We start from the raw sequence: 25,553 nt of genomic DNA, 5'->3' as shown, positions 1-25,553 counted from the left end.
TGTCCACCTCCCTCATTCTCACACATGCATTCTCTCTTACTTCCTTCCTCTTCTCTCTAGGCTCTCCTCCACCTGCTCCCTCCTCTCATTATGGGCCACAACATCATCTGCAAACATTATATGACTTACTGATTCTGAACCGTAGTTTCCATTTGAAGCGTATGTTTTATAATATTACATTTATTTTGAGTTTAAATTTATATTTCTTAGTTTTTTTAAGGATATAAAATGATTTTTTTGCACCGACTTTTCCAGCCTCTGGAGGGCAGCAGGCAGACATTTGACTGTTCCCTGTCACGTGACAAGGTCAGTAGTTCCGGGGTCAGCGCTCGCTCAGCTAACATCCAGCAAACCGTTAACGATAACACGGAAACAGAACGAGCTGACGGTCCTCTCCTCCGGGAGTTCTCCTGTACTACCAGCGCACCTCCTGCCTCCGGATCCCAGCTGTTCCCGCCTCTTCCTCCGTCCTCCTGGTCCGGACCGGTCAATAAGCCTGAAGCATGTCAGCAGTGCAGCGGATGAAAGTGGCGAACGAGCGACACAGCAAGACGATCACACAGCGGGGACACGTCCAGAAAACGTCGGTAAGGAAACAAGGGCTAAAAGCTGACCCGTTAACTTGGACTCGGCGTGTGGTCCGTAGATGTGATGTTCCTGTAGTGTGCCTGTAAATGCGTTTATTTAGTTTATTTAGGGTCGAGATTCGCGGCCAGGAAGCAGCGAGGGAGCTAGCAGCTAGCTCGCTAAGCTAGCCTTGGAGCTCTGTTACCATCAGAGTCGCCATCATGCCGCATGTAATTGTTATTTAAAAACCAGTGAAAATGGTGGGATAGTAGCACAGGTCCCGCTGCTGGCTCACTGTGAGTGGCAGCTTGTGTGTCAGCCTAAAGAGAGCCAGAGTGCTTCAGGAAATGTGGAGCTTTAACGCGCCTGTACGCGTCTGCTCAGCTGTAATTTGAGTTATTTTAACATTTTAAAGTTTTATTGTCCGTTTTCGAGTCGTAAAGCACACAGAAAGCTGTCGTCTTTTGGGGGGCTTTTGGAGGCTTTCGTCGTCCACCCCCCTCCTGTTTGGTGCGGTGTAAACAGAGAAAGTGGGCGGAGGCGTGCGGGTCAGTGCGCACATTTAAAACACGAGTTTGTGTCAAAGAAGCTGCTGTTGGTGAATCACACGCAGGCCGAATTTAAGAACGAGCCTCACGCTGTTTAAATACAGGTCAGCTGTTCGCTTTTGACCGTGCAGACAGAGAGCAGCGTTAAATGACCCGTTTTCTGAACGGAGTCTGGTGCAGACTGGCTGCTGGGCTGTTTGGCAGGATGCTGTCAGGTCTAACAACAGAGTGTGAGCACACAGAGCTGTGTGTGTGTTCCCTGTGAGCAGTTATGAGTCTAACACACACACAGTCGGCCTACTCCAAGGGAGTCGCGATTTCAACACGGCAGCATTTATTATTGTGAGGCGATTTAATTTGAGAGATTTTACACTTTTAACGGGCGTCTCTACTGGATTTGACGTCGTATTTTCACGTATAACTTAAAACTTTCCACTTCTTTTATCCAGTGTGTGTTTCTACTTATAACGCTGCTGTACTTGTTGCTCTGTGTTGCTGAATATCTTCATTTTAAATCTGCACAGTTTCTTTTTTTTAACTAATTCAAGTGATTAGAGGTGGAAACCCAAAATTATAAGTAAATATTTTTGTGTTTTTGGTATTTTCTCCCCATTTTCAATCACTGAAACACTCTTTCAGGGTGTAAACAAGCTCAAAGAGCTGTGACACCATGAGTCCAGCTGCTTTATGCATCATCATTCTCTCTTAGCACAGACAGGAGTGTGTAATCTCATTTAAATTTGAGCAGTACAGTAACTGCAGTAAAAGAGTACTTTCAGCTTACAAGCTTACAGTTGAGACTTCAACACAATGTAAAAACCCCCAAAACTCAGGAGCTCTGCATAACCTCAGAGAACCGGTGTTATTAATGTCACCTGCAGTGTTGCTGGAGTTTCGTACGCCATCAGCAGGCACGCTAGCACAGGATATTTTCACTCTGTGGTGGGCGATTGTGACAAAACCACAGTTTGCCTTGATTTAGTTGATGCAGAGTCTGTCACACCTTACATAACACAACTACTTGTTGTGTTTTCTGTTTGATGAATGAAGATGTATGTTATGTTTGAATACTTACAAAACCTCTCTTAAAATTATGGTAGGTAAGGATAAGGATGAGTTAAACTAAAATAAAAGACTGAACAGCTTATTGTCGACATTTAAAACTGGCCTAACAGTCGGATGCAGCGAAATAAATAGATTGGGGAACAGCTTTTACCCCTGAGCTGTGGTCTCCATCACCTCCACCCAATATACTATAATAACTTGCACGGATAATAACTTTCAGGGCTCTCAAGAATCATTGCCTCAGATTTAATAATCCGTTTGTTATTGTTATTATTGCCTATTTGTTGATTTTTACTATTTGTGTTGTTGTTTTTTTCTGATGGGCGTAGCGGAGGTGCCAGTTTAAATTTTGTTGTGCTTATATGATGACAATAAAGATTATTCTGTTCTGTCGTACACATTTTAGCAGTTTAATTATTCACTAATAAAGTACATCAATCATCGTCATCACAACACTCAAGCTAAATGATGTGTCGGTACCGAAGCTCAGAGGGCGCAAATGAGAAGTTACGGCAATCGACCAATGCTGAGGCTGTACTGGGGCCTTTACACGGTCCCTGCTGCTCAGTCACTTGGAGCTAACTTTAGCTTATGTTACTGCAGCCTTCATATCAAAATGTGTGTAAACAGTGTGCATTACTAGGCAACCACGTGTGCCATAACTGTCCATTGCTGCGTTTATTATTATATTAACATGATGTCTTTAGCGGTTTGAGCTATAAGTGGCCTTCCTGTTATACCACGTATTGCAAATAATAAGATGATGGGTTTTATTTTCACAGGGTTACATGATTTAAACTTTTTTAAAGGTCTAGTCTTTAAAACAAATCAAACTGGGATCAGCTTGGAGCTCTGAGGCATGAATGGATCTCCATCAGTCAGGGTTTGGCCCTGATGATGATGAACTACAGACATTATGAAGAAGGTGAACACTGTAAACACTGATTATTCACAGAAATCTTTTCATTTACTAGCAGAAGTCTTTGAAACGTGACAACGGTTACAGCAGGGACGTTAGCTGTTCTGTTTGTTCGTCCCGTTTACAGTTCGGTTTCTCCGGTTGACTTTGGTTTTGTTGGGGACTTTAAATTTTTTCCTGTTAGCATCAGACCTGCCAAGACTCCCAACTCACCTGTTACGAAATTGAAATTTTTCAGCTCGTCTGTCTCTGCAACATGGTAACCCACCTGATTCAAGGTGTGTGCACGGGTAGACAAACTAGTCAGAACTGTCTTACTGGATGTTTCTCTGCTTTACTCACATTGCTGCATAAACGAGGCTTTAGGATGCACAAAAAGTACATTTTAGGATTAAGCAAGTGAAATGTGTGAAACAAAGTTGCATATAGTGTAAAAAGTGTAAAGGGATCATAAGAGAAGTGTTGTAAAAATACAAAAGACGCCTGTTTTCACCATGAGGTGTAATCATTATCATCAGAATTAAGAGCCAAGTTCTACGTAGAAGTAAAACTCGAAAGGGTTCCTCACGGGAGGCTTTTAACGGCACGTGGTTTCATGAGGGTCCCAGCAGCCTACAAGTGACTGGCTGTGGTCACGTCCGCACGTCCAGACTCAAGAATACTTAACAATGTGCAGGAGAAAAGCAGCAAATGACCATATTTGACCGTGTGTGTGTGTGTGTGTGTGTGTGTGTGTGTGTGTTTTCCAGCGGCCAGTAAACGATGAGAAGTCTCCGGTGGGCCCGTGGCTGCTCGCTCTGTTCGTCTTCGTGGTTTGTGGATCAGGTGAGTTTCTTCCCCATAGGTGCTCCAGATGTTGATACAGATGCCGATGCAGACTCAGATTTAGGACGTGCTCTGCTTCCTGCTCAGCTGATCTCATCTCTGTGGCTTTTCTTCGGAACTTTATCAGCTTTGGAAACTCTGAGTCACATTTTTTCCCAGAAGTTTTGTCTTCAGCCTGCAGGTTAGGGAGTCAGAGTCTTCCTGTGACAGATTACACTTTTATCGCCAGCCAGTCAGGACTTGCCATCTCTAACATCCTGCTAGTGTTTGGTAACACATGTCAAAAACACTCACATTTAAATAGATGGGAAATAGCTGTTCTACTGTTCTCAGCCTGTTTTTAAATTGTACGTCACAATAGAATCTGTGTTTGTGCCATGGCTCTGAGGCACGATGCTGGTTTGGTTTTCTCATGATGTTCCTGCTCATTAGCAGATTAATGTTGCTTCTACCAGCAGCAGAAGAGTTGACTGTGTTCGTATTAAAGGAAGTATTAGAGTTACTGGAATAAAGAGGCTTTTCTTAAGGACAGGAAGTTGATGCTGGCGAAGTCTCATATTTGAGACTAAAAATAAATGTTCAGATTGCTCAATCTATTTAGGCGCATGTGTGTGAATAAAAAGTATTATAAGGCTCAACACACTGTTGTTGTGTCAAACAGACATCTCACCTACAACAAACCCAGGTGAAGAGAGAAAAAACAGTTTAGCAGCGATCATTACTGTTGATAAAAGGTCCTTTATTAAAGCACCTGCTCATCACATTTAATGCAGTGTGTTTAGCTGTAATACCTGCAGTAGGTAGGTGGGCTGATGGGCCGTATAATATAAATAGGACAGTTGATAAAGTGTAACCATATAGTTCATTAAGTAGATCAGTAGATGGGTATGTGGATCATTAGACAGGTAGTAAGGTGAGTAGGTAGGTATAATGGCAGGTAGGCACCTATGGGTGGCTATGTAGGTAGTTTGGTAGATGGATGCATGTAACATAACCACGACAGACCCAGCGATGTTTGCATGCATTGCATTTTTCCATTTTATTATTCCACTGTTGCTGATACAACACCTCTCGGCTGCAGCGTCCCAGCTGCCAGCCACACGTACACAATAACAACCCTGATATGCAGGACACAGCACACTTTTAACCTGGCGAGGCGTGATTGTGGATGCCCTGCAGGTGCGTTCACACCGCCGACCACGCCCCGCCACAATGCAGTAGGTTAGTTAGTAGGTAGGTGAATCTGCACGTAGCTCGGACGGTAACTGTGTAGGTAGATACACACATAGAGGAGCATGCTTCCCACTGAGCTGTGGCAGATGTTCTTCTAACATAACTCTTTAATGGTTTGTGATCTTAGGATGCAAGCTTGTGTGGTGTGAAACCCTAATGTTTCACTTTTTCACTTTATCTAGAATTCAAGCTGCTCTTTGCTCATATTTGTGGTTTTATAGTTCTGTATGTGTTCAGTGGGTGACCGTTCAAGACTACATGCTGGTCAGTGGCAGCTGGGCTCTTTTATAAGAATGTGGTTTGGCATCGTGTTGCTGAAATAAGCAGAATCTTCAGTGGAAAACACATCTGGATGGCAGCGTATAAAAACTTGTCAACACCTCTAATATGTTTTTTCACATTATCAAATGGTCTTAATCAACTGTTTAATAATTTAGCCTTTTCACTATGCAGCTTTAATGATAACTGAGACATTTAATGAATGATGGTGTCAGTGCTGTATTAGAAACTGATCCGATTCTGTGTGTGCTCAGGAACATTAGCCGTGGCTCAACACGGCATCCACACCTGAAGAAACACTGCTCTGAGCCCGGGCTCGTTTAAGGTGGAATCCTGCGCTTATTTCAGCGAGAGTTTCCTAACCCACACTCTGTCCCAGCATCATTGCTTCATAGTTAGCCCTCACAGACTCGAGGAGCTTATGAAACAAAAACTGTGCTTTTATTTACACTTAGAGAAACGTTGCTATAAACACGTCAGTCATGACTGAGTGTGCTTAGTCTTCGGAGGGTTAGTGTTCTTTTTAAGACTCCACTGCGAGCTGGTGACAAGGCTCGCTGTTGAGAAACACGTGTGAAACCACACGAGCAGCTGCAGAGTGATAACGCACAGAGACTTCTCTATTTGCAGCCAACGACAGTGCACATCACCTCGCCATTTCAAACGTGTTCACACGTTAAACTGCGAGCATGATTCGTGCGATCTTATCTGTGCTGCACAAGCTTGTTCTGTACCTCAGTTTCATAACATTTATCTTCTTTAAAATAAAGTCGTTAGTGTTATGTGACAAACACAGGCGGCTACAGCACTCCAGCCCTCGGAGTAAAACACAGGAAGCAATCGTGGCTCGCTGCTTTGCTTCGGTTTGTGGTTGTTTTTTGAGCGTCTGTGCCACAACTTTTAAGTTTGATTCACTGAGCAATAAAATCAGTTGAAACAGGAGTCGGCGTCTCTCTGATGTCTTTACGGATGAGCTGGTTTTGTGTCACGTGACCTGCTGCTAATGCCTCCTTTGTGTTTGTTACAGCCATCTTCCAGATCATCCAGAGCATCAGGCAGGGCATGTGATGACCTTTGACCCCGAAGATGCTGAGCCTGATGCATGGAGGGAGGGGCACATCGCCTTCAAAACACACACACAAACACACACACTCTCTCACACACACTTGTACCTGTGGAGTCTGGACTCTTCCCTCTCTCTCTGCAGCACATCGTCTGTTTGTTTACTCCCGTCTCTCTCGATGAAGCTGATCGATCACATATTGATAATTGGTTCCTGTCAGATGAAGTCTTAAATCCTCTTCCTGTCGGTCGTCCAGCTGCTCTCTCTCGTCTCTGCTGCTTTTCTCAGTCCTCGGTTTAAAGGGACAAAGCGCTGTTCTTCCTGCTGTCGGCTCATTAATCATAAATCCTGTGAACGCGCCTCGTTTCTCAGACCGTCACTCAGTCTTTAGGACCCTCGTGATTTTCAGTCTGAGCTCATTTACTCAGAAAGACATCATACTGTGAATCGTTTTAATAACAGGACAAAGGTTAAGTTCAGACAGATGTTTACATGCAGCACGCCTCAGATTTTAAACTTTTTGTACATTGAAGCCTGAGAAGAGCAGCCCAGCCTGGAAGACTTTTAATGTGAAAAAAAAAAAAGAATGTCTTCCAAATTAAAAGTCTAACACACACCTGTTTTAGTTTCAGTTCATATTGAGTGTATTTGTTGTGAATTTTGTATTTTTGTCAATAATAGTTCAGTGATTTATGTGATTTTGAGTCCTGTTGCTAACCGCTGTTTTGTTTAATGACTGCTTATTACTTAGTGTTTCAAATGTGAAACAGACAAAAAGAACAAATCTATTTATTTCTGAAGAGCCGTTTAATTCATTCCGCTGATTATTCAGTCACATATCATAAGTGTTAATATTAGAAACGGTTTAAAGACAAACATTTACTTTAAAGAAACAATTTTAGCTTTTCCTCTGGAGCTCTTTAGTTTCAACCACAGCTGTTACTCTAATCTCTCCTCTGGTAACTTTCACTTACATTTAGTGCATCTTCTTCACAATAAACCCTGCATGAGCTGTGATTGGTTATATTTATGATGAATTAAAGAAACAGTTAAGTTACAGATAAAATGTTTATTTTGAACTCAGGGTAGAAATCTGCAGATTGTGTCTATCAGCAGCACGTCTCTCATCCAAAACAACACTTTTTTTCAGTGTGAAACAGGAAATACATGAATCGCATGAAGACGTCAAAACTTCATCTTCTAACTGTGAGCGCTAGTTACAAATGTCTCACAGGGCCTTGTAAATTCTTCTTTTAGCTCTCTGATTTTCAGAGGTCCAAAGTCGTTCAAAGTAAATGAACCTGGGCGTCATCTGACGTGCAGATGAAGTGATGAACAGACTGTCAGCAGGGTGAAAAGATGTTGAATTAAAGCACACAGGAAGTGATTGTGAATGCAGGTTCATGCTGGATCATCATGTGAAGTTTACAGGATTCAGACTGGAAATGTGATTTCTCTTTAAGGCTCTAAAAACAGCGCTTTGCTCCTTTAAATCCCTTCCCCTCCACACACTTTCAGTTCTTCTGCTGTAAATGAAGTAAAACAAGCTGATGAAACGAGCTCCGTCATTACAAACTTCCTGCTGACGTTTCCATGTGAAGCAGTCGGAGACGTTCCTTCGGCTGGACGACACGCTCCGCTTTGATACTAAATAAAGCTCCAATATTTTTCTCTACACGCCTCCCGGCTCCTCTTTGTCTTTGCTTTTTCTGTAAGAAAAAGAACCTTATAATCCCAGGTTTAGGACCAACAAGGCAGTGCAGGCATGAATTCATCTCTGAAAGTGAAGACTGTCTCATGACACCTGAGAGTTGAATTCTTCTTTCCGATAAAGGATCTCAGACCAGCTGCTGCCATCTTGTGGCTGAAGTTAATCATAACAGCTGTTCTGAAGAAGAGGGGTTAGCACTATCCACTGACCTGTATAGTGCACTCTGTAGTGTTTTGCGTAGTATTGGTTGTAGACTGGGATTTCTAATTAATTTAAAGCTTTTTACGCATATCTGAGACCAGAACTTTTGGTCTAAACTGACTGATAAATCTGCTTCCCATTTTGCAATAGGAAGAGATATTGATTCATCTATTTTGGAGACTGTCCTGTATATTTTAGACAGTATTTTGGGGGTTTTAAGATTAAGGAATTGTGATGGTGTTTGTTATTTAACTTCATTAGCCTTAAATTCCTTTTTGTTTGTTTTTTTTTACTATAGATTTAATTTGTTGATATTCTAAAAATCTATTCTTGTTAGTCCCACACTGTATAGCTAGTCTATTAGATGGACTAGTCTGTTCCTTAGAATATATGCTCCAAGTATTTAATTCATTTACAACTCCAATCTGGGAAGTTAATTATATTATTGTTTTGTAATATGTCAGGGTTCTTCCAGATAGGTGAACGTTTGCATGGGATTAATGAAGACTCATCATTTTTAGAAACTCCCACCATGCTGTCAGGAAGGAGCTGATATTGATGTCATTTGATGTTTGAGCTGATAAATGGTAGTTCCAAAATCTCTGTTATTGTTAGAGCCTGTTCTACGTCTAGCCAGGGCCCATCTGAAAGGGTATGTTTTAACCATCCTAAGCCTGTTGGCTAAGAAGTTAGGCAGATCTAGTCCTTCTTTGTCCTTTGTAGCTTTTTTAAGATAGCACACGGGGGTTTATATTTCTAGACTGCAGTGGTGTAGAAGAAGAATTATGAAACGAGCAATTAATCAGAAGAAGTATAGATACTGAATAATCTGAAAATCTTGAAAAAGAGTTTATTAATATAATTACCTCAGAGAGAGTGGTTTGTGAGTCTTGGAGAAAAAGTAAACATCATCCGCATAAAGATGTTATGTTCCACATTCTTGCATCCTATGCCCTCAATCACTATAGCCTGTCTAATTCCTGCTGGAGTTCACCTGTTGTCAGCGGTGAATCCAGCGTTATTGCTTGACTGTCTTATTAATAATTTCATTTAATTCTAGTTTTACATATTTTGTTCAGTATTTCCTGTTCCTGTTGGGACACGAAGGCTTCTTTGGAGGATTTGATGTTTTTTTTCTAATCCCTGAATATATTTTTTTCTTTTTAAAATGAAATGCAATTATTTTAACTCATCACAGCTTTCCCTGCTTCCCAGAGGACAGATGCTGATGTTCCAGGCAGGTTATTATAGTGTAAATCAGGGGTGTTAAAGTCGTTTTGGTTCACGGGGCAACATACAGCCTAATTAGATGTCAAGTGGGTTAGAGCAGTACAATATTAACATAATTACCTATTAATATTAATAATTATAATAAGTCCATGTTTTTTCACCTTTTTCATGCAAAGAAGTACAAGTCCATTAGAAAATCTTCATATTTAATCAGATATCCCTTTTCAAAACATATAACAACCTTCGCTTTCTAAATTCAAGTGTTGCACAAATACAAACAAAAGTTTAAGCCAAAGGCATTTGGAACTGACAACATAGTATTGCACTTTAACGTTCATGGCATTGCACGAACAATAGGATGCCACCAAACCAAACTAATTTGTAGTAAAGCTGTTGACTTACATTAAATTGAATATTTTTTTTAACTTTTTCTACAGCAAGAATTCATTTTCACAGAACTGTTTTCTTTAAGTGTAGTTGGCGTCTGAAGCAACATTTCAGATTCTTATCTGCAGTGATGTTAATATAACCAGGGAGTGATGCAGGGTCACGATAGAGCTGTCCGTCCACGTAGAGCCCTTATTAATGAAGACTTAGGAACAGGACATTGTGTTGCTCCAGGATCTCTTTAGGGAAATGGTGGTTTATGCTGAAGTCCAATCCTTTAGCGTTGACGCAACTCTTCGCTGGTCTTTCTATTTGAAATGTCCGAATTTGGCCACAACAGGATGCTGTCTCCTGGCAACCAACCTCTTAGGTCTGAGACGATGGACTCGATCGCAGCTTTTAATTAGTTGCTTCTGCATCCTCTGAGATACCAGAAAACACATAGTTTTCTCTCATACTACAGGCCTGCATTTATTTTCTGTATTAAGATGGGTCACATTCTCAGTTAGAGACTTAACTCAGTCGCGTAGCGAGGACTTTTTAGGAGCGACCGTTTCCACCTTATTCTGGCTGAATTCCAGAGATTCCCGCAGGGATTTAAATTCCTGCTGTAAAATCTTCAGCAGGGACAACATCGCATCGAAGCTGGACAATCGCCTATCAACTGACTCCAGGATGTCAGTAAAGTTGTTGTATTCTTGGTTCGTCTAATTTCTCCTCTCTGTGCTCCAGGCTGGTGGAGATGATTATACAAATTTGGTTTATTATTTGTCAATTGATTGTATACTATAACTGAAGCTTTGTGAGCTAACATTTAGGGGTTTTTTTTTTCCTTGTCAACTCTTCAGCATCTAATGTGACCTACGGCACATTAGATGCTTCCCTCTCCTTACCTGGGTGAGGTAAGGAGAGGGAAGTGACTCATTACTTCCACAATAGAAGGATCTCAATTTCATTATAATCGGACAAAGTGAATCAAATGCAAACAACCACAATTCAAATATTAGAACCATTTCATATATGGAGTTAAACATGAATCATTGTTTAAAAATATATTTATTGTTGTCATAAAGAATCAAGAGGGCAACAACAAACTGCTGCTCCAATTGAACACGCGTCAGTCCAAATCCCAGCAAATTAAATCGTCTCCATGTATTTCTTTTACTTCAGGAGCATTTTGAAACTGAACCTGACTGGATGCTGTCTTGTCTGACTAAAGCTAACCGACTACAAACCACAGGAAGGTGGAATCAACTAAAGACATTCCAAACTCCTGCATTATCAGCCATGATGGACAATTTGTTTATGGTGTTTACACTTATTTGTGAAATATTGTTTCGTTATAACATTATTCATATTTTATTTTTAAGCTGGGCTATCCTGAGGCTCAGTGCATCTTTCGCTCTTAAACTCCTCCTACAAACTCAGACTCTTCTCCTGCAAACCTCAGGTGGGCTTTGTTTCAATCTGGTAAAAAAATATTTGAATGTTTTGCATCTCTTTGTGCTTTGTGACATTTTTCTGTTGTGAAGATATGTGAGACTTTTTGAGTCAACTATAAAAACAGTTTAAGGCAAAATTGCACTTCACTTTAGATGAGGTCACAAAAAATACTTAATAACTTGTAAGTGTCGCAAACAATGAATTACAAAATTATATTTTAAAATAAGCATTTATAAAACATTTATTAACACACAAACATGGAGATAGACGTGCATCTAAATACTTTATCACTTATTTAAAAATGATACAATGAACATGTTATATGGGGCTTTATTAATCAAGAATAAACATTTAGAAATGAACAGTAAGGAGAAGTAATGCTTTGTAAATGTTGAAATAAGAACTTAATAATAGCTTACTGAAGCTTAATAGTTCACACATCAAATAGAAACATGAATCAATTGTAATGATAGAAACTTGATAGAATTTCAAATCTAGTTTGGGGAGTCATTCAGTGAGAAACAGTGAAATGATTTTCCATGTGAAAAGGTGGACAGCAGAAACAGAAAGAAACAGTGAGAACTAAAAGAGAAACAAAGAGCTTTGGAACAACGAGGCAGCAGGAGGACAGCTGCAGTTTAACAGCTTCAATTCACTGACAGGAGGCTAAGGAGCACGGAAAGAAAAAAAAGCATCTGGACTTCTTTGAGTTGCTTGAAGACGTTTCACCTCTCATCCAAGAAGCTTCTTCAGTTCTAAGGCCAAATGGTGGAGAGTCCCAGATTAAAGCCAGTGGGAGTGTCCCACCCACTAAGAGGGACAAAGGACCCCCTGATGATCCTCTACCTAATCACATGAGCCAAGGTGTGAAAGCGGGTGTGGGTCCTAATCAGCCAGAGTTTCGGGGTGAGCTAATTGTGAAACCTGGCCCCACCCTATCATGTGATTTCCTGAGGTCAGATGGCCCAGGATGTGAGTGGGCATTAAGGCGTCTGGGGAGGGAACTCAAAACTGGATTATAGATGGCAGACAGTTGGTGTCGTAAACCACCGCCTCTGTTCAAAGATGGTCGCTCACAGTGGACATAGATGGCCTCTTTCAAACCATCTGTCCTCTCTGTCCAAAATGTGAACATTGGCATCCTCGGAAGAGTGACCTTTGTCCTTTAGATGCAGATGGACTGCTGAGTCTTGTCCCGTGGAGGTGGCTCTTCTATGTTGTGCCATGCGCTTGTGAAGTGGCTGTTTGGTCTCTCCAATGTAGAGGTCTGGGCATTCCTCGCTGCACTGTACAGCATACACCACATTGTTCAGTCTGTGTTTTGGAGTTTTGTCTTTCGGGTGAACCAGTTTCTGTCTGAGTGTGTTGCTGGGTCTGAAGTACACTGGGATGTCGTGCTTGGAGAAAACTCTCCTGAGTTTCTCTGACACACCGGCTACATAGGGGATGACAACGTTGTTGCGTCTGTCTTTCTTATCCTCCCTCGCTGGTGTCTGATCTTCGTTTCTGTGCCTCTTTGCTGACTTTATAAACGCCCAATTAGGATAACCACATGTTTTGAGTGCTTCCTTTACATGTGTGTGTTCCTTCTTTTTCCCTTCAGGCTTAGAGGGAACATGTTCTACTTGGTGGTGTAGGGTCCTAATTACCCCAAGTTTGTGTTCCAGAGGGTGATGGGAGTCAAAGAGGAGGTACTGGTCCGTGTGTGTGGGCTTCCGGTAAACTTCAATGTTGAGGTTGCCGTTCTCTTCAATGTGCACAGCGCAGTCCAGGAAAGGCAAGCAGTTATCCTTTGTGTCTTCCCTGGTGAACTTGATGTTTTTATCCACGGCGTTAATGTGCGCAGTGAAGGATTCCACATCTTGTGTTTTGATTTTTGACCCAGGTGTCGTCTACATATCTGTACCAGTGGCTGGGTACTCTCCCTTTAAAAGAGCCAAGAGCCTTTCTTTCCACTTCCTCCATGTAAAGGTTGGCTACAATAGGTGACACGGGAGAGCCCATGGCACAGCCATGTTTTTGTCTGTAGAAACGCTTGTTGTATTTGAAATATGTCATGGTGAGGCAGAGGTCTAAAAGTGACAGGGAACAACATTAGAAATATAATCATCCTCAACTCATCTGCCCCACTCACACTGAACCTTCAATGGCAACACTTTAGCTTTATCGTAAGTGTTAATGTATGGAAACATCCTGTGAGTGAAAGTGTGTGTGAAGGTGTGTATGTGTGTGTTAGTATCAGGATCAGAGAACGTCAGCTGTCCTCTGTTCCAGTCCAGATTCACTCTGATCCTCTGGAGCTTCTGCTGGACTGAGAGATCAGTGACAGCTGATGGTGAAAGTGAGTAGTATTTACTTGAACTGCACCCTATTCTCCATAATCCAGATTGTATGACTCCCTTCCTCTGCCCAGACACTGCAAATACACCTAGTGCCCACTGTATACTGTCTCCAACCTCGACATCCCAGCTGTGAGTCCCTGAGTTAAAGCCCTCAGAGCCCAGGACTGAGCAGGAATGATCAAACCTCTCTGGATTATCAGGAAGCTGCTGCCTCTCTCCTCCTCGTCTCACACTGGTCAGATCTTCAGACAGGATGAGGTTTGGATGAGCAGTGTTTGGGTCCAGGATGAGAGGAGTGTAGGAGACCATGTCCTTCATGTTGTTCCAGATGTTGAAGGTCAGGTTGCCCAGGTGTTTGGCCTGGTCTATCAGAGCTCCTGAGGGCAGCTGTGGATCATCCAGCAGGGGGCAGCGCTGGACTCTTTCCACTGCAGCCTTGTAGTTGTGCAGGAATGAGACGTCTTCAGCTCTCAGCTCCTCCTCTGTGGCTCTGACTGTGTCTGAAAGAGCTGCTATCTCTCTGCTCAGAGCCTCCATCTTCTCCTTCATCATCCCACTCTTCTGCTCCTCTTCCTCCCTCAGTGCAGCCAGCCTGGCCTCCTCTTCCTCTGCTAGAAACTGGTGAAGCTTCTTAAACTGCTCCTTAATCTGCCTCTCTGTGTGTCGGGCCTGGACCTTAATGTGTTCTGCTGTTTGATCAAACTTCACTTGAACTTCTTCACAAACCTTTAACTTCTTCTTTAAGGGCTCCAGAGTTTCCTGAAGTTCCTTCTTGTGTTGTTGTGCAGCTTCATCGATGGGTCTGAATCTGTGATTGGTGTGTTTTTCAGAGTCTCTGCAGACGACACACACTGGCTGCTGATGGTCCAGACAGAAGAGTTTGAGTTTCTCAGAGTGCAGACTGCAGAGAGTCTCTGAAGCTCTCTCCAGTAAGAACGACTCACACAGGTTCTTTAAAGCTCGGTTTAAAGGTGGATGCTTCTTTGAAGATATTTCCTTACAAACTGGACACTCACGTTCCCCTTTCTCTCTCCACGATCTCTTCAGACAGTCTTTACAGAAGCTGTGGCTACATGACAGAAGAACAGGATCTCTGAAGACCTCCCGACAGACCGGACAGCAGAGATCCTCCTCTGATCTGGAAGCCATTGAGTCTGTGAGTGAAGCTGAAAACAGCAGACAGGAAGTACAGTCAGTCCTGGCTCCCCTCCCTCCTCTACGACCTTCACTGAAACTTCCTTTGAGTCGTGTTTTTGCTCAAACTCACATTCAGTGTGTGGAGCGTCAGCAGCTTGAAGCAGCAGTGTTGGAGTTTTCCACTTTTCTCTCCTGTAGCTGGACTCACTCAGAGGAAGCTGCTAGTTTGGTCTGAACTCAGTCAGGTCGGCTGGGCGTCTCTCTTTACTGATGACGAAGACCGGACAATTTCCTGGTTTGTTGCGTTTTAAACACGTGGGGGGGCGGAGCTTCATTCAACGTCCTCTTATAAATGTGTGAGTGTGACAGCAGAGCGCAGACTGTCACCGCAGGTCAAAAGTGAAACATTTTGTGAAGCTCAGAAAATAAAGTATGACTCAGTGTTGCAGCTGTTTGGCAGTTTTTCTTTCAAACTTTCTTCTGATTATTAGAAGAGCTCGCCCCGCCCGCAGACTGTGGACCAATAGGAGAGCTGGCCAGCTGTAGACTACCAATCGCCTGTCGACGGAAGTTGCGTCACCAGAAAACAACGGCACCATCGCTCAGTGTTGCCAACTCCTCAGTAAGGAAAATCGCTATTGGCTGTCCTAAAAGTCGCTAGAAGTCGCTAAATGACGTCATCACCTAAGTTGCATAATTGTTCACGCTAATATAATTGTAACCTATGTTGTTGGAGACAGAAATAACATCGTGGAAGAGACATAAAGTGAGTAAAAAACGTCCTAAATGCATTTAGAGTTTATTTAGAACTACAAATTAAATTTCTTTTAGCAATTATTGTTTTTTTAATGTCACAATTCCAACCCTGCTCCTTTACCCGGGCTTGGACCGGCAAAAGTGACCCGAAATAGGCACTCTGGTGGAGTTACTTTGTGTTTGTGTGTGTTTATAAGTAGTTTTAAACCTTGTGATCCACAAAACAGCATAAGAGTAAAAGATTAAAAGAAGAACTGACTGCGTTACAGCACCCGCTGCTTGTTGAGAGTAAAAGCGATACGCGCTTTCACGTCTTTTTTTAGCGACTTTTTATAGAAAAAAAGTCGCTAGGGGGTCTGAAAACTCGCTAAATATAGCGACAAAGTCGCTAAGTTGGCAACACTGCCATCGCTATGTTTGGAAAGTCGCATTTCTTTTATCTTTACAGTAAGTTATCGACTTTAAGATATTTGGATCTGGATTTAGCTGAAATGACATGAGGATGAAAAGCTCATTTAACCCTTTTACTTCATGGCCAATATCTAATATATTACTCCCATTTCTACTCTTTTCAGTGGCGACACCAGAAATACGAGTTGTTAATCCAGATGCCCGTGCACACCGTCACTCGGCCCTACTTAAGACAACCAAAGAGGCTCGTTAGTACCGGGTGAGAAGTTTGGTCTTCCCCAAACCTCCACTGGAGCTGCTCAGCCAAATCACTGCATTGACTCACGCAGAGAAGCTTCTCCGAGCAGAGGGTATCCACGTCACGTCAGCAGTGTCTGGGAGAGCTGGTGGTGCCATTAGGACAATATGAAAAGGCACCGCTTCGATGGCTCGTTACAAACGATGTGGGATAAATGAAGTAGTAAGTGTATCATATATTTAATATCATACTAGGCAGGATTACTAAACCATTAATACACATTTACCTGCGAATGGCTGTTGTCAGCATATGTTGCTCGTTGTAAACTTTCTTTAAGTGTGTAACATTCACGATGATATTGCTGACGGTATGCATGATTCCAGCATAATTGACAGGTGCAGAACAGAGCTGACAAATCCACAAAGAAAGGGAGAGATGGGGAACCACCTTTTTCTACAAAGTAATCGTAATTACAAAACTACTTGTTCATCCCATTTATAGATGTACTAAAGGCCCAACACTCCTCGTCTGCAAGTTAACCTCTGGAGTGAAGTCTGACAAGTCTTTTTGTGGCACTCTGCTGGAGTGTGAAAGTGCTCCTTGAAGTATCCTCAAGCTGATAAGTGTGAGTGTGAGCTAGGGCTGCACGATTTTGCATAAAATGAGAATCACGCTTTTTTTGCTTAGAATTGAGATCACGATTCTCTCACGATTTTCTTTTCCAATATAAATATTTATTGCACTTATTAACTGCACATCAACTTCGTAACAGTTGAAACTGAACATAAAAACAATAAATAAACATAAAAACAATAAATGCCTCACATTTTGATTTTGCCGCAAAATGTTGTACTGCTTGAAATTCCGTCTCCACCGTTGCTCGACACTGCGTGTATAGAGCAGGTAGTGCAACAATAGAAAAATAGTTGCGGGACGGCACTGTGTAGCGTTTGTCTAGGGCAGGGGTCAGCAACCTTTAACACCCAAAGAGCCATTTGGATGCGATTTCCACGCAAAAGAAAACTCTGGGCGCCGCAAATACTTTTTGACATCTTAAATAAACATAACACTGTATATATTGGGGGTTTTTTTTACCTTTATGCTTTGTGTGAACAACTAAGGTGTGTTGCTTAAATGCATGAAGTGCTACAGAGAAAATTACATTTTATTTATGTAATTAACACATTTTGAACTTTGCAAAATTCCGCCTAAGTATGTATTTTACCTGGTTAATGTGTGTGGCGTGGACTACAGCGCCGCTGCGGGGGAGGCCGACGCACCTTAGCGGTACCTGCAATACACGCCTCGCCACCTATACTGTTGTGTTGGTGTGTGTCGGGCTGCGAGCTTTAACACTGGCTGTATGTGTAAAGCAACCATGTGTGAAAAGTGGTCAATAAAAAGATGCTGAAAAGCGTGTTCATGGAAACATAGTCGGGTCTGCCGTGATATGTTTACAATGGGACTTCCGCTCCTGAACCTCTGCGCACAGCGTCTGCTGTACGAAGTCACTTTCATCTTTACGCACGACTGTAAGCTGTCGTCTGTGAGGCGTGAACGTGTTTGTTTTTGGAGAACAGCTGCTGACATAATGTGGATCCGAAGATCCATAATTGGCCTACCTGGGGTTGAAAGTCTCGCACGGCGTTTCGGCGGGTATATCGGCTTCCGCAAATGTGACGCTTATTTTGATCGATCAAAAACTAATACAATATAATTTTATATTTATATTTCAATATCACAATAATCTTCCAATTTAGAACTACGAGTTAAAAAAAGAACTAACAACATTTTGGATGTGGACCGTGTTTGTTGTCATGCAAAGGGACCATCAGTAGTAGAGGCCTTGTTTCAGCCTTGGGTGGACTGTGGGATGGTTGTGTGTCTGGACATCTTTCACTGGATCCCCTGGTTTGACGCAGCCATCCGCACAGAGTCTCATGCAAAGCACTCTGCATTTAAGTCTGCACTAGCTGGGGCGCTGCTGCCTTAAAACGGTGAAGACCTCGAGCTGCTTATAAGGGTCGCCAGAGCAAAGGACCCAGTAACAATGCAGTCTGTGTCTGAAGTTGTCTTTCTGTACATTTCCAGGGACAGGTAAAAGAGCATGTGCGGAGGGTCACACTGACACCTCGGGAAACATTTTGGATCATCCATTTGGTTATTGAGGAGCTGAAAGTTCCAGCTGGGCTGGATGAGGGTGGAGTGAGTCTCTTCAAAACACCTGGTAGGAAAGTCCTCAATCCAGAAGGTTATTAAAACATGAATTTAAATTGGGAAAAACTGAAGATCACACAAAGTTTCTCTGTTTATTTCCAGGGCTCCCTGTTGAGATGTGGGCAGCACAGCAGTGACACCTGGAGTGCATTCAGGACCCAGCAGACACAAACATGTACAGGGTGGCTACCACAAGAAAAAACAACGTGGATGTTCCCGATTAAAAATGTCTGCGTGGAAGCAACAGCCTGGAAGGTTTTCACGAATTACTTCCTAACATGATTCCAGGTATACGGCTGTAATCTGTATACTTGTGACAGAAGTGGCAGAGGAGGAAAAGTGGGTTCGTGGCTTGGCTGGAGTTCAGCAATTTAATCACAGCTCAGTGAGGGACATCAATGAGTGGCATTGCGAGGTGGAACTCTGACAGGAGCTCAGATGCTGTATTTGGTGGTAAATGATTTACTCTGCAGCTCTGATCAGTCGCCTCAACACTCGCTGTCAGCAGCTGTTTGGAGAACCTGTAGAAGTAAACATCTGTGGCCCAGCTGATCTCACATTCACTGAATTATTCAGACTGGAGTACTTGTTCAGCCAGAGCAGAGGAGACTCTGTAATTTTCTCTCTGTAGGACATCGTCAGTGATGGACCTGGTCCTGGGGAGGAGGTGGTTTAGCCTGAGCAACCCGAGCCAGATGATCCCGATGAAACATTGCAGAGTGACGAGGAGGCACGCGACACTGCTGGATGCTGTCCTTCCCCACATTACTCTCACCATTGATAACCTCCACTGTGAGCGAATCCAGCATCGTGTTGTGGTGGAAGATGCGCTTCTTTGTAAAATAAACATCAAGACTGTGCAGGACTTCAACCATCAGCAAGAAACTATCCTCAATCTGCATGCAACAAAACATACATAGGATTGAGTGCATGAATAAGTTCCTGAATCCTTTATCATCTACAGCTAAAAATGGTTGGAAATCAAGTGCAATCATTTTGGTCGGGTCTTTATCAATTAAGTCCTGTCTTGCTGGGGTCACAGACTTCTGCAGAAACTTTCTCATAGGGCTCTGGGTTGGTTTAGGTGGTTGTGGTGGTATACTGCATGATGCTGTAGATACTGCAGCAGCTACAGTTGCAATAGACACACTGGCGCCTTCATTAATATCACACTCATGTCACTGTGTTTTATCCTCCTAGTGCACTGATGGGTGGACTGTTCTCAGGTCTCTGTGCAGGTTGTTTGAGTTCTATGTGATGTCCTTTTCTTGCACACTCTACACTCTGCCGTTGTATTGTCAATAAAATTGAAGTGGTTTCAGATTTTGCTCCTTTTCTTGGTGTCACTTATTTTCTTTACTATACCTTTCTAATGTGTCGATGTTGTCTCTTGTTGTTGCCCCTGGATCTCTCTCTCTCGATCTCCACCTATGAATGTAACTACCACCCCTCGTGATGTTTTTTTTTCCAATTCAGGAATATTTTTGTTCTTTTTTTCATTAAAAAAAAGAAGAAAGAAATAATGTTACCTCATCACAGCTTTCCCTGCTTCCCAGAGGACAGATGCTGATGTTCCAGTCAGGTTATTATAGTGTATATCAGGGGTGTCAAAGTTGTTTTGGTTCACGGGGCAACATACAGCCTAATTAGATGTAAAGTGGGCCAAAGCAGTACAATCATGGCATAATTACCCATGAATAATAATAATATTACGTCCATGTTTTTTCACTTTGTTTTCATACAAAGTACAAGTGTATTAGAAAATCTTCATATTTAATCAAATATCCTTTTAGTGAAGCTGTGAATATTGAATATTTTTTTAAACTTTTTCTACAGCAAGAATTCCTTTTTACAGAACTGTTTTAAGTGTAATTTGCGTCTGAAGCAACATTTCAGATTCTAATCTGCAGTGATGTTAATATAACCAGGGAGTGATGCAGGGTCACGATAGAGCTGTCCGTCCACGTAGAGCCCTTATTAACAAAGACTTAGGAACAGGACATTGCGTTGCTCCAGGATCTCTTTAGGGAAATGGTGGTTTATGCTGAAGTTCAATCCTTTCACCTCCTTGATGAAACTTTTCGCTGGTCTTTTCACAACAGGATGCTGTCTCCCGGCAACCTGTTAGGTCTGAGAGGATGGACATGATCGTAGCTTTTGATTAGTTGCTTCTGCATCCTCTTCAGCATAACCTGAGATACCAGAAAACACATAGTTTTCTCTCATACTACAGGCCTGCATTTATTTTTTTTGTATTAAGATGGGTCATATTCTCAGTTAGAGACTTAACTACATCGCAAGGATCTATCAACTGACTCCAGGAGTTCGATAAAGTCGTTGTATTCTTGGAGAGCGTCTAATTTCTCCTCCCTGTGCTCCAGGCTGATGGAGATGATTATACAAATTTGGTTTATTATTTGTCAATTGATTGTATACTATAACTGAAGCTTTGTGAGCTAACATTTAGGGGTTTTTTTTTCCTTGTCAACTCTCCAGCATCTAATGTGACCTACGGCATTTTCCGTCACTTCCCTCTCCTTACCTCACCCAGTTCTCTCAGAATTGGTAACTCTCGTAATCCTTTGGTCCCAATTCATATTGTTGTAATGTTAACACTTTTAATATAGAGGACAAAAAAGAAAACGCCTGAAGGTTCAAAGAAAGCACTTGATTTTTTTTTTTGTTTTTTAAACAGGTTTTGCCTAAACATGATTTCATTTTCATTTTGCAGTTTGTTGATCATTACTTCCAAAATAGAAGGATCTCAAATTCATTATATCAAACAAAGTCAATCAAATGCCATGATGGATAATTTGTTTATGGTGTTTACACTTATTTGTGAAATATTGTTTCGTTATAACATTATTCATATTTTATTTTTAAGCTGGGCTATCCTGAGGCTCAGTGCATCTTTCGCTCTTAAACTCCTCCTACAAACTCGGACTCTTCTCCTGCAAACCTCAGGTGGGCTTTGTTTCAATCTGGTAAAAAAATATTTGAATGTTTTGCATCTCTTTGTGTTTTGTGACATTTTTCTGTTGTGAAGATATGTGAGACTTTTTGAGTCAACTATAAAAACAGTTTAAGGCAAAATTACACTTCACTTTAGATGAGGTCACAAAAACTACTTAATAACCTGTAAGTGTCGAAAACAATGAATTACAAAATTATATTTTCAAATAACCATTTATAAAACATTTAACACACAAACATGGAGCTCATCTGTTAATCGAGCTCCGTATATGTATACATATAAATAAATGTAGATAGACAGATAAAGTATTTAGATGCATATCTATCTATCACTTACTTAAAAATGATACAATGAACATGTTATATGGGGCTTTATTAATCAAGAATAAACATTTAGAAATGAACAGTAAGGAGAAGTAATGCTTTGTAAATGATGAAATAAGAACTTAATAATAGCTTACTGAAGCTTAATAGTTCACACATCAAATAGAAACATGAATCAATTGTAATGATTAGAAACTTGATAGAATTTCAAATCTAGTTTGGGGAGTCATTCAGTGAGAAACAGTGAAATGATTTTCCATGTGAAAAGGTGGACAGCAGAAACAGAAAGAAACAGTGAGAACTAAAAGAGAAACAAAGAGCTTTGGAACAACGAGGCAGCAGGAGGACAGCTGCAGTTTAACAGCTTCAATTCACTGACAGGAAACAACATTAGAAACATCATCATCCTCAACTCATCTGCTCCACTGACACTGACACCTTCAACGGCAACACCTTCACTTTACCATAAGTGCAAACGTATGGAAACATCCTGTGAGTGAAAGTGTGTGTGAAGGTGTGTATGTGTGTGTTAGTATCAGGATCAGAGAACGACAGCTTTCCTCTGTTCCAGTCCAGATTCACTCTGATCCTCTGGAGCTTCTTCTCTACTGAGAGAGCAGTTTTAGCAGATGGTGAGAATGCAAAATATTTACCTGTATTGAACACTATTCCCCAAAATTCAGACAGTATGCGTCCCTTCCTCTGCACAGACTGTGCCAACACACCCACTAACCACACTATACTGTCTCCAACTTCAACATCCCAGCTGTGAGTCCCTGAGTTAAAGCCCTCAGAGCCCAGGACTGAGCAGAAATGATCAAACCTCTCTGGATTATCGGGAAGCTGCTGCCTCTCTCCTCCTCCTCTCACACTGGTCAGATCTTCAGACAGGATGAGGATTGGATGAGCAGTGTTTGGGTCCAGAATGAGAGGAGTGTAGGAGACCATGTCCTTCATGTTGTTCCAGATGTTGAAGGTCAGGTTGCCCAGGTGTTTGGCCTGGTCTATCAGAGCTCCTGAGGGCAGCTGTGGATCATCCAGCAGGGGGCAGCGCTGGACTCTTTCCACTGCAGCCTTGTAGTTGTGCAGGAATGAGACGTCTTCAGCTCTCAGCTCCTCCTCTGTGGCTCTGACTGTGTCTGAAAGAGCTGCTATCTCTCTGCTCAGAGCCTCCATCTTCTCCTTCATCATCCCACTCTTCTGCTCCTCTTCCTCCCTCAGTGCAGCCAGCCTGGCCTCCTCTTCCTCTGCTAGAAACTGGTGAAGCTTCTTAAACTGCTCCTTAATCTGCCTCTCTGTGTGTCGGGCCTGGACCTTAATGTGTTCTGCTGTTTGACCAAACTTCACTTGAACTTCTTCACAAACCTTTAACTTCTTCTTTAAGGGCTCCAGAGTTTCCTGAAGTTTCCTGTTGTGTTGTTGTGCAGCTTCATCGATGGGTCTGAATCTGTGATTGGTGTGTTTTTCAGAGTCTCTGCAGACGACACACACTGGCTGCTGATGGTCCAGACAGAAGAGTTTGAGTTTCTCAGAGTGCAGACTGCAGAGAGCCTCTGAAGCTCTCTCCAGTAAGAACGACTCACACAGGTTCTTTAAAGCTCGGTTTAAAGGTGGATGCTTCTTTGAAGATATTTCCTTACAAACTGGACACTCACGTTCCCCTTTCTCTCTCCACCATCTCTTCAGACAGTCTTTACAGAAGCTGTGGCTACATGACAGAAGAACAGGATCTCTGAAGACCTCCTGACAGACCGGACAGCAGAGATCCTCCTCTGATCTGGAAGCCATTGAGTCTGTGAGTGAAGCTGAAAACAGCAGACAGGAAGTACAGTCAGTCCTGGCTCCCCTCCCTCCTCTACGACCTTCACTGAAACTTCCTTTGAGTTGTGTTTTTGCTCAAACTCACATTCAGTGTGTGGAGCGTCAGCAGCTTGAAGCAGCAGTGTTGGAGTTTTCCACTTTTCTCTCCTGTAGCTGGACTCACTCAGAGGAAGCTGCTAGTTTGGTCTGAACTCAGTCTGATCGTCTGTGCTCTTCTCTTAGGAAGAGGAACAGCCCGTTTCCTGGTTGCTTTGAGCTGAGTCATGTGAGGTGCGGTCCTGTAACATGGGTGTGTTTCACATCTGGCAGCAGCCGTAAAACAAGTCACAACAAGAGAAAAATCCAAGATGAATTGTAAAAACTATATGGTGGAAAATTAGAAAATCACCTGACATTAACACAATAGTTTAAAGTATAATGACTCAAAAACATTCCTCAACAATCTGTTAACTTTTTAAGCCCCAAGGGTGTTTCTGAGCTTTCTGCTTGAAAATGCAATGCCCAAATTTAATTGATTATTTCTCTGCAATTGTCCTTACAATCTTGGTATCAAAATAAAGCTAACACTTGTGAAATTTCATCAGAGGTGTAAATATTGAAGCAGATATTACTGTGTCAAAGTTACTGAGATTGGAAAACAGAAATATATATACATATATATATATGAGACATAAATATTGTTCGTTTAATATGTTGGCATTACTAAATTTGGGTCAATGCTTACATATATGTATAAAAAGGAAATGTACAAGCTGTGATAATTGTTTCTGATAGAATGAAGAGTAGACTGATATATTAAATATTCCTTTATTGGGTGAGAAAATCAGACCATGTCATAACTGCTTTAAGTCGTACAGAATAGATATCAGAGCCTTAAACAGGCTGACTTCTGCTAAATGGGTCAAACTGGGCAGAAACTATACAAACACATAACATCCTTATAGAATATGATGTAACACTATAGATCAACTTACCTCAGAATATATAAAACATATAAACAGTTACAGCAATATGATGCAACAAACACAGCAGTGCTACTAATCCAAAATACTCAAAGCTTCATAGAACTGAAACAAACATTTATTTTTAGCTCCATTCTGCTGCTGATACATACTTTAGGTTTCTGAATATTAAACTTGCTGCTGCCTTTCATAGTGTGTAACTTGAAGGCCCTGAGTACTTTCTCCCACACTGAAAACACTGGAATGATCAAATTATTTGAACATTACCTAATAAGACTGATTCAGGACAGACAATTAGTTATGTTAAACTTTCCTAGCAGTCCTTCACAAACAGGGAACAGTCTGTCTATTCTCTCCATCTGTCAGCTGCTGCTGGCTCTTCCTCCTCCTCTTCCTCACACACTGCTGAGTTTGTCCTGGTGGATCATCAGGGGTGCAAAGCCTCACAGATGATGTGCAGCAGTGGGTCCCTCAGTCTGTCCTCACTCTGGACACTACAGGGAGTGCAGAATTATTAGGCAAATGAGTATTTTGTCCACATCATCCTCTTCATGCATGTTGTCTTACTCCAAGCTGTATAGGCTGGAAAGCCTACTACCAATTAAGCATATTAGGTGATGTGCATCTCTGTAATGAGAAGGGGTGTGGTCTAATGACATCAACACCCTATATCAGGTGTGCATAATTATTAGGCAACTTCCTTTCCTTTGGCAAAATGGGTCAAAAGAAGGACTTGACAGGCTCAGAAAAGTCAAAAATAGTGAGATATCTTGCAGAGGGATGCAGCAGTCTTAAAATTGCAAAGCTTCTGAAGCGTGATCATCGAACAATCAAGCGTTTCATTCAAAATAGTCAACAGGGTCGCAAGAAGCGTGTGGAAAACCAAGGCGCAAAATAACTG

General features: G+C 41.9%; 3 protein-coding genes and 1 long non-coding RNA gene across 7 annotated transcripts; 2 read left to right on the top strand and 2 right to left on the bottom strand.

Annotated features, from left to right (window-relative positions):
• The first annotated feature begins 300 nt into the window (after window positions 1-300).
• Window positions 301-8,174, top strand: zgc:85858 (uncharacterized protein LOC405879 homolog). The gene is made up of 3 exons (XM_031751711.2): window positions 301-587; window positions 3,849-3,924; window positions 6,464-8,174. The coding sequence occupies exons 1-3, from the start codon at window positions 504-506 to the stop codon at window positions 6,502-6,504; spliced, it is 201 nt and encodes a 66-aa protein (XP_031607571.1). The 5' UTR covers window positions 301-503; the 3' UTR covers window positions 6,505-8,174.
• Window positions 7,072-24,012, bottom strand: LOC120438404 (nuclear factor 7, ovary-like). 2 transcript variants are annotated; one of them, XR_005611862.1, is made up of 3 exons: window positions 23,776-24,010; window positions 22,171-23,674; window positions 7,072-12,053 (listed from the first exon to the last, which is right to left on the bottom strand). XR_005611862.1 is itself a non-coding variant. In XM_039608815.1 (3 exons), the coding sequence occupies exon 2, from the start codon at window positions 23,655-23,657 to the stop codon at window positions 22,278-22,280; it is 1,380 nt and encodes a 459-aa protein (XP_039464749.1). In that variant the 5' UTR covers window positions 23,658-23,674; window positions 23,776-24,012; the 3' UTR covers window positions 7,072-12,135; window positions 22,253-22,277. The 2 variants fall into 2 exon arrangements, 1 of the variants encoding a protein (XP_039464749.1); XM_039608815.1 differs by having other exon boundaries at window positions 7,072-12,135; window positions 22,253-23,674; window positions 23,776-24,012.
• LOC120438406 (nuclear factor 7, brain-like) lies at window positions 13,559-15,216 on the bottom strand. Its single transcript, XM_039608817.1, has 2 exons — window positions 15,081-15,216; window positions 13,559-14,979 (listed from the first exon to the last, which is right to left on the bottom strand). The coding sequence occupies exon 2, from the start codon at window positions 14,960-14,962 to the stop codon at window positions 13,589-13,591; it is 1,374 nt and encodes a 457-aa protein (XP_039464751.1). The 5' UTR covers window positions 14,963-14,979; window positions 15,081-15,216; the 3' UTR covers window positions 13,559-13,588.
• Window positions 14,652-19,895, top strand: LOC116329657. Of its 3 annotated transcripts, XR_005611879.1 has the most exons (7): window positions 14,652-14,742; window positions 14,861-15,306; window positions 15,442-15,572; window positions 16,282-16,577; window positions 16,857-16,980; window positions 18,447-18,582; window positions 18,675-19,895. It is a non-coding gene; the product is annotated as an uncharacterized LOC116329657 (long non-coding RNA). The 3 variants fall into 3 exon arrangements; XR_005611881.1 differs by lacking the exons at window positions 14,652-14,742; window positions 14,861-15,306; window positions 15,442-15,572 and adding an exon at window positions 15,661-15,716; XR_005611880.1 differs by lacking the exons at window positions 14,652-14,742; window positions 14,861-15,306; window positions 15,442-15,572 and adding an exon at window positions 16,112-16,153.
• Window positions 24,013-25,553: the final 1,541 nt, after the last annotated feature.

This window comes from Oreochromis aureus, linkage group 3, assembly GCF_013358895.1.
Source record: "Oreochromis aureus strain Israel breed Guangdong linkage group 3, ZZ_aureus, whole genome shotgun sequence".
Taxonomy (NCBI): Eukaryota; Metazoa; Chordata; class Actinopteri; order Cichliformes; family Cichlidae; genus Oreochromis; species Oreochromis aureus.
Note: the sequence above shows the minus strand (reverse complement) of the source record. Positions and strands in the feature narration are given on the sequence as shown.